At 29.9% G+C, this 14058-nt stretch overlaps 1 protein-coding gene across 1 annotated transcript; it reads right to left on the bottom strand.

Moving 5' to 3' along the window:
* Window positions 1–418: 418 nt before the first annotated feature.
* Window positions 419–9031, bottom strand: LOC136977144 (thioredoxin-like protein 4B). The gene is made up of 4 exons (XM_067272583.1): window positions 8847–9031; window positions 5030–5181; window positions 4691–4918; window positions 419–1205 (listed from the first exon to the last, which is right to left on the bottom strand). The coding sequence occupies exons 1-3, from the start codon at window positions 8976–8978 to the stop codon at window positions 4753–4755; spliced, it is 450 nt and encodes a 149-aa protein (XP_067128684.1). The 5' UTR covers window positions 8979–9031; the 3' UTR covers window positions 419–1205; window positions 4691–4752.
* Between the last annotated feature and the right edge of the window lie 5027 nt (window positions 9032–14058).

The raw sequence follows: 14058 nt of genomic DNA, 5'->3' as shown, positions 1-14058 counted from the left end.
ATTAAGAAATCTTGTTGGTATAAATTGTACAAAATTCCACTCTTTTATCAGTTGTCCTCTGATACTCATGTATGATTGTGATTCAGTGTTTATAGATATAGGATGCAAACTTTTGGGCAACTCAACACAATGATTATTTTCTTCGGTGGTTTTGCTTCAGTGGAAGCAGAAGTTTTGCTACCCAAGAGCTTTTATCCATAACTGGATATTGCATAAATAGCATGAACAACAAATCAAACTGGACAATCAGTTTGATTTGTTATTCATGCTCATGAAAAGAAAAAGAGGAATAAGAAATATTTATAGAAGTTTAAAATATCTATTGTAAAATCTCTTTCTTATTTTTTCTTGTTTGACTTAATTTTAAAAATATTTTTTAAATTTGTAAAGTGTTTTATGTATTTTAGATAAAACATGATTAATTTTCAACTGAATTTATTATCCAAATAAATTTCATCATAAATTTGTTTATTCATAAATTTTTCATAATCTGGGAAGTGCACCATTTTGTAACCTTTCGTAGAATACTTTATTGTTTCCATGATATAATTCTCTGTCATATTTATTCATAGATTTTGTTTTGTTAGTAATTAAATTTTACCAGTAAAATAAAGTTATATTAAAAGAGCAATAACTCGATCAAGAGTTTCCAATCTCTTGCATCATTTAATTGCATACATGCCCTTTAAATGTTATTCTCTAGGAAAAAAAAAACAATACTTGTTGGCTCAAAATTATAATTTAAACATTAGAATTGATATAGTTATTAATATCTGTTTGTTAACAATTACATAATGTATGACAAAACAGAGTAATAAGCCATTTTTAAACTTACAGTTTAACAATTTATTCTGAGGTAAACAGATATTTAAGAGAAATTTATTTTAAATTCCTTGAATAAAAATAAAATTATAACTTTCTTGTAATATATTTGCAGTCATTAAATTATCTTTATATTAATTAAAAAATGATTATTAAACATATATACATATTTACATATTTTTGTAAATAAAGTATTTTTAACATTTACTATTTATAAATATATTAAAACATCTTTCTAAATTATAAAATTTTAATTTTTAAGTCACAAAAAATTAGAAAAAATGTGATTTCTAAAAAGTATATTCCAAACTGACCAGAATTTCTTTGCTTTCTTGTTATCTTCACATATTTTGAATCATAATGAAACATTCCATTACTATATCCTAAATTTAATTAAAAGAATATATTAATTTTCTTACTGTATTTTATATTCTAAATATATTATTGTATATTCATATTTGACATTAAACAAAGATTTTATATTAAAATAAATGATATTTTATGTATTCTTCATAAAAGTGACTAAATAAATAAATATATAAATCCAGCAACAACTTGAATAACTTTTCCCACTATTATGAGATCTTATTTAGAAAATAACTTTTATAATTTTAATTACAATATAGCTTAATAAATTGTGTGTAGCATCATCTGTTATGAGATTTTGTTATAAAAAACTTTTTATATTTTTAATTACTAAAATGACAAAAAGCTAAATTTTGAGGATAGAGATAACTTTTATAAAAAAGTATAAATGTTAATAACAAATAAAATGGTCCTATAAAAGTCTGATCCTACTGGAGATACACACAATCCCCTTTATCTTTCTACCACCAATTTTTAACCACCAAAATTTAATAGCATCAGTCCCCTCTTATACAAGCCACCAGGCCAAATTTCATTACTTAATCTTTATTCCATCTTAAGTAAAATAGATGCCAACACACACACATGCAGAATTTTTTTGTCTTGTTTTGACTTAGATTCAAAAGTTCTCAAAATGTGAAGATTTGCAAAGATCAAATTTGACATGATTCCAATACTTTTCCTTGTTATGTATACATAACAGCTGGGAAAGTAATACTGAAAGCACTTATTTTAGAACATTTATGAAAGTGAGATATTAGAAGTATATATTTAATAATAAACATGTTACATTTAATTCAATGTTATTAATTATTTTCAAAAAATTATTGTGTTTCTTTAAGCAAAATTAAATAAGCTTAACTTCATTATAGTTTAGGTCCAAAACACATAACAATACCAGTAATATCCAGCACATAATAAACTTACTAAAAATAATAAAAACAAATGCTTTTGATGATTTTAAATAGTCATATTCAGGTTAAAAGCATTCACAGGCCAACAAAAACAGGCTATTAATTACAGAGATGCCAAAACATTCCCTAAAGCATGGAGGTGTATTTTTGAAGTACAACTACAAATTTAATCTTATTATTTAAACAATATTTAGTTTCGTCATTGATGTCAGCATTTTTTCAACCAAATAATTGTTCCATGCATTTTTAAAATTAAATTCAAATTTTCATGTATATGTTCAACTGTTTTTAACCTGATGACGACGATCTTTAAAACATCAAAAATGTTTGTTTTTATTATTTTTAGTAAGTTTATTATACGTTGGATATTACTGATATAGTTATATGCTTTGAACTTAATTAAATCCAGTTTTTACATAGTATATGGAGTTATCATTATAGTTTATTTTTTAAATGTATTTACATAGATAATACAATATTTTATAAAGAAATTTCAAATTAGAAATTTATTCCTCCCCTCTTTTAAAACTCTTTCCACTCTGTGGGCACTAAGAGGCAATACATTCCTATTGTTTAGAGATGTACCAATTAATAGTTTGCTAATTTTTAATCATACTAATCAGTATGATTAACAATTAGCAAACAATTAATCAACCCCTCTACTAATTATCATTTAATAATTAATTCTCCAATAATTGGAGTAATCAGTAAATAATCATTCAATTAGAAAAAGAATTAGATAATTTTTTAATTTAAAAAGTAATAAATATTAAAAAAATTATATTTAAACGATAACTTTATTAATAATAATATTTCAGGATAATCATGACAATACATCCAGTTTGTTAGAAACCACTAGCTTTTTGTATTTGTGTTTCAGTTTTTATTCAAACTGAAAATGTTCTATTATGGTAGTTTTTAAAATATATATATGTTTTTAAGGAATAAGCTTCAATCTCATTCATAGCCAATTATCATATCTGATCACTTAATTTTCAGTATCATCTGCATATTTTTGAAATTTTTTTTTTCATTTTTAAACAAGCAGATTGTTAATACATTGCCAATTATATCATATTGTTTTTCCAACTACAGTGCACTGAAAACAATGTCTGACGTGTGGAAGTAATTGTGACATAAGTCAATTAATTTATCAATTAATAATGGAAAAACATCACCACCAGAAATGTTAAAATTTTTTCTATTACCTTAGATTGGTATCAGTATATAATCCACATCCTACATTTAAAAAAATAACAAAACATTACTTGAATCAATGACAAGAAACTTAGTAGTCAAACCTGTCTATAACAGAACTCCAAGGGACCGAACAACTCTTCTGTAGTAGACAGATTTCCACTATATACAAGTTACCTACTATAGGCATCCCTTGATTAATGAGATTAATAAATTTCTCAATGTTACAGTATATATCAAAATCGCATTAATCAAAGACAGTGGCACCTTGGTATTTGACTGAACAATCACTACCCGCTAGAACAAATTTTTGGATTTTTTTATTAATGTGTAAATTTGTCAGCCTATATTTTCAAAATAAATATTTTTATTTTAACTTTAATTTTTTTCATTCATCCATAGAAAGTTCTCTACGATAAAAATGAGTAACCAATTTAAAAATTAAATAAAACCTTCATCCAATAAAATTATACTCAATTCAGTTTGTTTTTTTCATATATGAAAAAAAATATCTGAGTGCGGAACACAATCATCAGCATGTTTTACAACCATTTCAATTGGATGAAATATTTCAACAATACATGTCTGTGATACACTAAGATTTGTTGCAAATTCATGAGTTGTTATTTGTCAATCTTTAACTATTTTTTCCCACAGTTTCTTTTCAACAGCCTTTGGGACCCATACATTTTGTATCCTTTAGTTCAAAATTTCCCAAACAAAACTTTCAAAACAACATTTGACACATTCAGAGTTTAGAAGCATCTTCCCCATACACGATACAAGTATTTTTTACTGTTTGTATAGTGTACCCTTAGAACCAGACAGTTTGGTCTTGTTGGCTGTCATGTAGGCTCATTTTTCTGAGAACTATTCACATACCTAGCACAAGTTCTTGGGAACAACAAAAACGTTTTGCAATTATATAGTTCTCAATAAATTTAGAAATTTACAAAAATTCTCAAATAGACAATACTTTAAAAAGTGTCTTCTCTCTTCATTTTTTGTAAATTTTCTGTATTATACTTATTGTCCCAGTCATTTAATTAAATGAATAATTCTCAATTTTCACATTTCAATACTTCCATCTTTACTTTGGAATAATTTGGTTTAAGCCTAGTAATAAAATGTTTTACGCACATAAAAGTGATTTTACTATAAAAAATGAACATAACTCTGTGACATTTATATGATGTAGTAAAGATAAAAAGAAGAAAAATAAATACTAAAACTGTTCAAAAGAAAAAAATAATTCAGTACCTTGTGATTCAGATTTACACAGACTTTATTGTTATTACTATTACAAAATATAGTTATTGTTTATTTGTTCATAAATTTTTATAAATGCTGTAATATTAATTGTAAAATTTTAAATTATTGTCAAGACTAACCTCATTATCTTAAATCATCATTATTATAAATCTTTATATTTCATCATCGTCATCTTGAAATTTCATATATCTTTATATAATAGATCAAATTTTGGTATTTTTGTACGATCAATGGGAGAGTTTATCATCAATTTCCCTTGCATTGCACCTCTATAAATAACTTCAATTAAATCAATAAAATCTTGTTTTTCTTGGAAACATCCTATAAATTTTGTATGATCTTGTGTCCTGAAATAATTTAAAATATTTAAATATAAATTGATTTATAAATTATTTATATTGACATTCTATTAAAAATAATTACTACATATATAATTAATATAAAACTGATACATTTACCCATAATCAACTTTAATATGCTGTCCATTGAAAAAAAATACTGTAGCTGGTATTAAAGTGATATCAAAATATTGTGTATATACAGGAACATCATCAACTTCAACTATATAAATATCAGCCATCTTGCTTAATAAAGGAGAAGTTTTGGCCAACTGAAAAATACATTTATAATCTATGTTTAGCTTGTATTGAATATATAAAATCAAACTTTAAATTCAATTTAAATACAAATACAGACTTAATTCTTTCAGATAATATTGTCAGTCTCTCTAAATTAAAAAGCTGAGGTTTACAGATCAAATCCAAAAGTACTTTAGTTTTTTGTACAGTACAGTAGATAACATATCGAAATAGTGAGAGACACTATGTTAATACAGTAAAATCTGCTTGTTTAATTAATTTGGGACTTGTTTATACTGATGGTGATAACAAAGGTATGTAAATAAGAAAATTAATATTAATTCTGACATTAAAAAGACACATTGAAACAATTAAAACTATTTAGCTTGACAATTTATTAATTATGATTATTAATACAGTATATAGTAATTCATCCAGTGTTGTTTGCATATTATTTCTTGCAATACCATTTTTACAAGCCTGTGTATAATAGAAGCAAGAAATTCTAGCAATTTAAAAGCAATATTTTAATCAAATAACAAGTAAAACAATTAACATTTAAAATGCTAAGACTAATAATAGCTGATACCTAAGTGATTGCACATTGCCAGCCACATTTTAAGGCTGATAATGTGAAAAGGTAGCTCAAAACTACCTATTTACCTGATAATTATAGTCAAAACTGATTACAATAAGCAAAGTTTTATAAGTTTACTTTAACTTATGTTTTAGGACAGTTAATTCTTATAATTTTACATAACTTATAACAATATCTCTAACTACAACCTGTATCAGATGATTAACTAATATAACATATACAAACATGATAAACTTCACTAATCAAATGAACAGATTAACTAATAATTGTTTACTTTAGAAAGAAACACTTTCAATAAAAGAAACATTTTTGTCATATATCTTCAGTTTACAATAATTCAATTGAAAAATTAGTTACAGAACAATTATTATTCTGAATATTATAATTTGAAAAATTATATTATATACAAATGTGTACAGATTGATGCATACAGATTGTATTCAAATGTGTTCTACATTATTATAGTCAGTTGATTCAGTTGTTGTAAACTGAGGATGTAATTGACTAAAATAAATTTTATATATAAACATCTCAAAGCCCAATGTTTAATAATAAACCAAACCATTGCCATAAAATAATTTCATTAGGGTGGATTATTAAATTTTCATGACACAAAAATGTAGAGTAAATAACTGGTTCTTTTGACTCATGAAAGTCAATCACTTCGCATTATAAGTTGGCCATGACTGCTATAGAAGATTCGTTATTATATATATTTACATATATATATTGTATATTCTAAAAAGAAATAAAACAAATTTACTATTTTAAGAATTTGAATTCAAAAAGTTATTCATAAAAAATAAAAGAAAATGGAAAATTACACCTTTATAAATAAAAATATCTATCAATAAATTATTATCATCCCTTGTCCTGTTTAAGTAAATTGGATTTTAATATTTTAACTTTAAGATTAGTTTTGTGGATATCAAAACTTCTATAACTAGTCACTCTCTCCTCTATCCCTAACTCTAATATACCTTTCCTAATAACTATCTGTCAGATTTTTTTTAGCCTATTTCTAGTTCTCTTAAATATTATAATTAAATTTTTAGCATTCTTTTTATAATTTTTGTCTCATCTCTTTACACACTATGATCTAACCATCTAAAAATATTTTCCTTCAATTTATTACTTATATCAATTAGACCTATATTATTTTTAATCAAACTACTACTGATTATCTTTCAGCACTATCCCATTCTTCTAATTAAGCATTCTCAGTTGTTATTTGCATAATCTATCTGTTCTTTATTTCTCAACATTTCAATCTGTATAACACAGTTGGTAAGAACCATATTAAAACTACATTTTCTATTATTAGGTAGACTGGCTTGTAATAGAAATTGATATATGTTTATATTATATCAGTGTTTCCCAACCTTTTTTGTGCTATGCCCCACCTAAGCCTTTCTAAAATTCTTATGCCCCCTAACATATACACTTAATTGCCACACTGTTTTATTGTAACCACGATAAAACCCGATCCTTTCATCAAAGTCTCTTGCACTTTCCAGTCGTTGCACAACGTGACCTGGAACACCACAAATCATGTCGGTCCACCACGAGGTCTGGGAAAAGAATGTCCTTTCTCCTCTTTCACCAGCATCAGGGCTTCGTTCATCTCTCTGTTCTCAATAGTTTCCAGAATTGTTAATCCCACACCAAGGGAAAAGGGTTATAAAGGAAAGTTCTAAAAGGAAAGGGAAACAAAGAACAAAGAAAACTAAAACTAACTTAAATCAATACTTACAATAAATATAGCGTACAACAGCTATTCGGTTAACTTAAACCCTGGACGAGTCATTTTTGAACTGCCCCCCTTAAAAATCGAATTGCCCCACGTTGGGAAACACTGTATTATATGCAACACAGATGTAACGAGGACTGATTAGCAGATGTGAAGGTTAGACAACACCTATAAGCATGAAAAACTGAAATGAGATTAGATTGAATTTAAACACAAATCTCTTACAACAGTTTGAAAACTTACTACATGACAAAATGTCAAATCTTTGATTCTGCATACAATGTTATTAAAAGATCCAAAAGGATTTTTTGGATCAAATAGTATTTATTTTATGCAGAATCAAGGTTAGACAGTTGGTCATGTAGTAAATTGAAATAGAGAGTTTTTAGGCTAAAGATAACACAAGGTGTTCTTGGACAAACAAGATGCAGATTCTGCTAAAACACAATAAGCAACTCTGAACAAGTCTGCAACTGACTCATTATATGCATAAAGCAGTTTTAATTCAGCATTGATATAGATATCAACATAATTTTAACACTAGTGTTTATTGATATTGAGACAAAATGGATTTAGATAAAAGAATTTATAACAACTTTAGGCATATTATACAAGCTGAAAAAATAAAATATGTGAGAACATGCTATTAATACAGAATGTAAAATCAAGAGCTACACTATACTTTGTGAAAGAAAAATTGATAATGCAAATTTTTTAACTTTGTTATAATGTAAAGAAATCATTTGATGAACTATTAAATATTATGAGAGATAAGCTAACTAAGAAGACTCAATAACGAGATGTGGCTTGGGGTGAAAAACAACAAAAATATAAGACAAAACACTTTTGCATGGTAGACAAACGCACTGCTGAATCATTTAAAAAATGCTTACATTTCTACGATTAACACAGTACTATTTGCCTAATCAGCAACTGATTCATTCCGAGTGTTTTGGACAATTCTGCGTCCAATTCATTGTGGACTGCTTCATACGTCTTTCACCTATAATTTACATGATATTTGTTACCGAATCAGCAGACAATTCGTCAGAAAAGCGCCTCGTGTACCCTTAGCCTTAAAATTACAATCAATTCAATAGTGTAATGACAAACGGTATGTTGATAATTTGCCATGGATTATTATTTAATTTTCATTACAGCCTACAATGATCCTGTATTTACCAAGTAAAGGTAATCATTGATCATTACGACTGAATTTGTTTCTTAACCCTACTTCGAACCAGTGAATGAGCAATATCATATCTGTCGATATTAAAAACAAAATTTCAATTGTATGGTTTCTAACTCTTAAAAAACAATCACCGAAATATTAGCATCGTGGCACTCACAATATCATCCAAACGTAAACAACTAGATTCGTTTTTTCTTCCAAATCTCAATGCTAAAACCTTATCTTCGGTTTTCTTAATAGCTTCATCAACATCTTGCTTTGTTTTCAATTCGGGAAGAAGAAAACTCATTAGAATTAAATCGTATTTCTCACGCGCCAAAATTACAGATGTTTAAATTTCGACTTCAGCGCCCTCTGAAAAATAGAAATGAAATAGCGAAAGTATTTTTCAGTGTTCACGCTTAGTTTCGGATTTTCTCCGACGGTGATCTCCAATTGGACCTGTCCAGTATAAACATCGCATATTTTCAATGATAGAAATATTACTTGAAGAAAATAAAACAACATATTATTTAGATTAAAAGCTGTCAATTTGAATAAATTGTAGTTATTATCACACGTATTCGTGAAAAAATTCTTCCGATTTTACTAAAAAACAAAGATATTTAAATTATTTGCCGACACGCTCACCAGTTCGTTATATCATATATATATATATATATAATGCGTTATAACTGCCAAATAATATTTAAGTTACAATTTAATATTTTTAACGTCTCCTTACATGAATAGCAAATAATCGAAGAATATTTAGAAGTAATGTTTAGTTTATATAATTCATTTTTTACGCAAAAGAAGCTTTTATGTTATTTCTTCAAAACTTTACTTAGTTTTTTGGTCGATACGACACTAATTTACATATTAATTTCTATTTAGTCTACGAATACAGTGGCGTAGCGACAGGGGTGCAAGGCAGCAGCGCCGCTAACTGTTTGAGCGCCCGTGTGCGATAGAGCTAGTGGAACTGAGTTGAGCGCCACCTGTACGCAGGCAAAAAAAACTGCTTCGGGAAAACATGTGCGTTTTTGGATTGGATACGTACTGAAAAGGAGTGGTTGTTTTCTTCCTGTGATAATGAACCACGGCTTTCTGCCACACAAAACTTCAAAAACTAACTATTGTGTGGTCGGTTGTAGTGTTACCTATATTACTGCGCCGTCAGGTACAAAGTTTTATTCATTCCCGAATGAACAATACCCTGGGAGGAAAGAGAAATGGCTGGCTGCAATTTAATTCCTGAGGTTAATTATATAATGAAGATGTGTTGCATTCTAACCAATCTCCTGTTATAAAACCTTAGTTGGCTCTATTTTAAATTTAGTTCTCTAATGTAAAGTTTAGTAATTTTTTTTTCTTTTTAATATTATTTTGTTAATCTGACAGATATTAATTGACATACGATGTGATATTTGAATTTAAGAGATCTGTGGAAGAAAAGGGTAAGAAGCAAAATTAGTATTTTGAGGAAATGAAAGTAAAAGTTCTCCCTGTTAATACAATACTATTAGCTACATTTACCATGCAATGGATATATAGTTTACTTCCACACCAACCTTTAAACTGTACAAAATTAAAAGTATAATAAATATCAGTATATTAATACTGCTCAGTCCTGATGATCTACAGTCACTTCTCGACTTACGACCAGTTCGACTTACGTCTGAAGTTGCGGAACCGAACCCCGTCGTAAGTCAAGAAGTGACTATACAGCATTGACTAATGCAGGCATTCTTTGACCGTAAAGTGCTGAATGTAGTACGTATATATTATATATTATTTAAATATATAGTTATAAATAATATATAAATTTATAATTTATCAAATTTCTATTTATTAAAATATATATAGTGTTACATGTAACATATAAAATTCATACAGGATAAATTCATATATTGTAAGAATGCTATTATTCCTCAACAACAATCAAATGAACAAAATGTTGAAACAAAAGTAATGAACATGAAATACTAAACTTTAAAATTATCACATGGTAAGATGATCATCACCAGAATCTTCCTCACTAGAATGTTTTTGTATGGTTTCCAAGTGTAACATTTTATCGTTATTGCTTTTAAGTAGCTCCTTTGCTATTGACAGTGCTTCACAGGAATCAATAAGAACTCGATTTTGTAGTTTAGCTTTTATTAAATTTAACTGCAAAAAAAAAAAAAAAAAAAAAAAAAAAAAAAATACGTTTAACTGCTGAATGAGGAAGCAATAAAAACATCTATTTACTGCCAAACTAAAGTAAGAAAATATAGCAATAAGAATAAAAATGAATGTTTTGAAAGGTATTAGGATTTAATGAATAGTACTAGAAAAATGGTGTTGGGTATCTTGGTACTGAAACAATTAAAAAGGTACTAGATTAGTACAAAAGTACCAGATGCAACAACACTGGCGCCGGCTTTATAGCCCCGATTCTGTTACCCGGCGTCGCCGCTAGAAGCGCATCGATCTAGTTTCGTCGTTCCTTCCACTAGCTCTATACCGATTATGCTGCTCCTGTTTAACTACGACTACCTACGCTGACCTTGCCAGCAATACTAATTTGCCGCCCGCGTGCGGTGCATCCCTTGCATGCCCGCTTACGGCGAGCCTGGTGTAAGGGAATCTTTTTTTAAAAACTCTTTCCGCCCTGTGGGCACTAAGACGGCCTCTTTTAGAAGGCCCACAATGGGGCGACCGGGTGGTGAAGGACGGGGCCCGACATATGCGAATGGACCACTCCCAAAAAATTCTTCGGGATTATTCGACCCGTTCGGATTCGACCCGTTCGGATTCGATCCCGGGTCCGGTATAAGGGGGTCTATCATACACCGGGCGCCACTCGCAGAGGGGCGCCCAAATGGTCTCCAAGACAAACTATATGTGTTTCTGGAGAATGGAGGGGAACGCCAATAAAGTGTCGTGCCCGGGCGCCAGTTATGTTCGCTACGCCACTGTACGAATATAAACCATTTTAAAACGGTTTCTATTCGAAATTGTTTATTCTTATACGATATTTGTGATTATCTGTTTGGCTTATGGCCTATTAAAAAAATTATTTTTGTGAATTTAGCAGTTTTATTCTTAGACAATTAATAATATAAATTAAGGAAAACAGACATTTCGTTAATCTTTATTTTAAACGGTAAACGAATAAAACTTATTATTGTTAATTGTCTACTTGGACTTTACTTATTAATAGGACTTTATACTGGTGTTTAAAGGTTGGCACAGTAATGAAAGTTAGTTCAGGAAAAACCAAAATTTCTTTATTATATCACCTGTAGTAATAATTTCTGTAACACCAGTATAAAGTCCTATTAATAAGTAAAGTCCAAGTAGACAATTAACAATAATATTAGAATTAATCAATTTGACGCCTCAGTTCGTCTTGGTCCGCCAGTGTTAATTTAAATTTGAAACTTTCGCTGGTATCTCACGCTATGATATTTTCTTTTCTGGCGGCTAAAAATTTTCCTTTATGTCTTCATTACTTAGAACGCGACAACTTTGCTTTCGAAGGAATGCTACATTTATTTCCAAATTTTGTCATGTCTACGAGAGTCAGAATCGAAGCTGGATTTTTCTGATTGACATTCTAAACATTCCAATCCATTAGTTGGTGTCGACCCGTGACCTCACGTTGCTGCAAATTGAAAAATTTGTAGACAAATTCCCACTGTTGTCCGTCCGCTGTCTTAACAGCAGTCGCTCACCAGTGGCCCGCTCGCCATTTGCCCCTGGTCCTAAGCTCATAGGCATCGAATTTCAAGAGACCCTGATATACGTTACACAGGCCCCCCCTTTCTCTTGTTAACGTCTATTCCCCACATGGCGTCTAGCCGGCTGTACCGCTGGACTCCCTCTTGCGGGATGACCACTACCCTCGCATTGTGTGTGAGGATTGGGACGCTCATCATCCCTATTGGGATAACGAGTGCAACCGCCCAGACGGCGCTGGCCGCACCCTCTTCGATTGGTTCTCATCAGTAGATTTATGCTATTGGAATTCGGGGGGCCGACCTACTTCCACCCAAACGGCACGTCGGCCATAGACCTGACCTTCTGCTCCCCGGACTTATTGGGTTCCGCCTCCTGGCGCCCTTGCGCAGACACATTAACACGTGACTGCCATCTACGAGATGACTCGTAGTTACCGTTTCTGCCTAGGACGCCACCTACGAGTTATATCGTAGTTTGTTTCCTTGCCATATTTGTGCAGCTACGATGTAATTCGTAGTATATCAGTGTAAATATGAATAGATAGCTTCAGGGGCAAGAACAAAAAATCAAGTTTGGCTTACATGAACAGAACATTTATTAATAAATGAACAGAAAATATAATCATAAAAAGTTTATTCAAAATCGAAAGCAAAACAATATTTTTATTGTTCGTGATAATTTATAAAACAGAAATATAAATTTAAACGAACAGAAAATATTATAAAATGTTTATTCAAAATCAAAAGCAAAACGATATTTTTATTGTTTGTGATAATTTTTAAAACAATCTTCTACGCAAAGGGCTGGCTTCTCAAGACAGATTGGACAGAAATAACGCGTTTCTCGGCGTTTTTTAGCTTTGGTACAAATTCGACATGGCTTTGTCAGATGTTGTTTTTTCTGAGTAGATGGGATACTCTGTAAATAGTGGAGCTTCTGCAATTTAATTTTTTTTGAAACTGGTTGAATCTCTTCTCCAATCAACGCTTCGACGAATGCTTCTCTAAACTTTATAAGTTTTATTTTAGAAGAAGTTGCTTTTTGAAAGAGTTTGTGCGCATTATGTATATATATTTCTATAATATGTAATGCAACCTTTTTGGGCCATCCAATAGTCTTTCTTAGAGCTGTGTAGTACGATAGCATTTGATCTGATCGTCAATGCCAGACATTCCATGATTATAATCTCGAATTATATTCGGTTTCATCGAACATTTTCCATTGCGATTGAACACCTCTACCATTTCAACAACGTGCATGTTTGAAATGGTAAGGACTTCTCGTTTGTCTTTCCATTTACATACAGTAACAGGACCATTTCGCTGCCAAATAAACTCCCCCATCCTCACCAAAAATTTTGTCAGATTCTGAATCACTTAGATTAGTGTAGTAATCAAGTTGTTTTTTAGTTAGTGGTCTTTTCTTATCCATTTTGGGATATTTATAATTTGATTATAAAAATAAATAAAAAATAACACTCTCAAAAAAGACGTAAATGTGATGTGCTTGCCTCTATATCCGATTTATTACTAATGAATTTAGACGCACATCTCCGATTGGCTGTAGCGAAGTGACAGGACGAATCGTGTCTGTGCACGAATTAACTCGTAGTTTGGCTTTAGCGAAGAGCTTTCTGTTACATAAGCCAACTACGAGAT

Source organism: Centruroides vittatus, unplaced genomic scaffold, assembly GCF_030686945.1.
Source record: "Centruroides vittatus isolate TY-2023 unplaced genomic scaffold, ASM3068694v2 contig_446, whole genome shotgun sequence".
Taxonomy (NCBI): domain Eukaryota; kingdom Metazoa; phylum Arthropoda; class Arachnida; order Scorpiones; family Buthidae; genus Centruroides; species Centruroides vittatus.
Note: the sequence above shows the minus strand (reverse complement) of the source record. Positions and strands in the feature narration are given on the sequence as shown.

Coding starts and splice junctions, on each gene's coding strand:
- LOC136977144 (XM_067272583.1), bottom strand. CDS start 8,978: ATGAGTTTTCTTCTTCCCGAATTGAAAACAAAGCAAGATGTTGATGAA. Junction 5,182..8,846: donor GTTTACGTTTGGATGATATT/GTGAGTGCCACG, acceptor TGTATTTTTCAG/TTGGCCAAAACTTCTCCTTT. Junction 4,919..5,029: donor CATATTAAAGTTGATTATGG/GTAAATGTATCA, acceptor AAATTATTTCAG/GACACAAGATCATACAAAAT.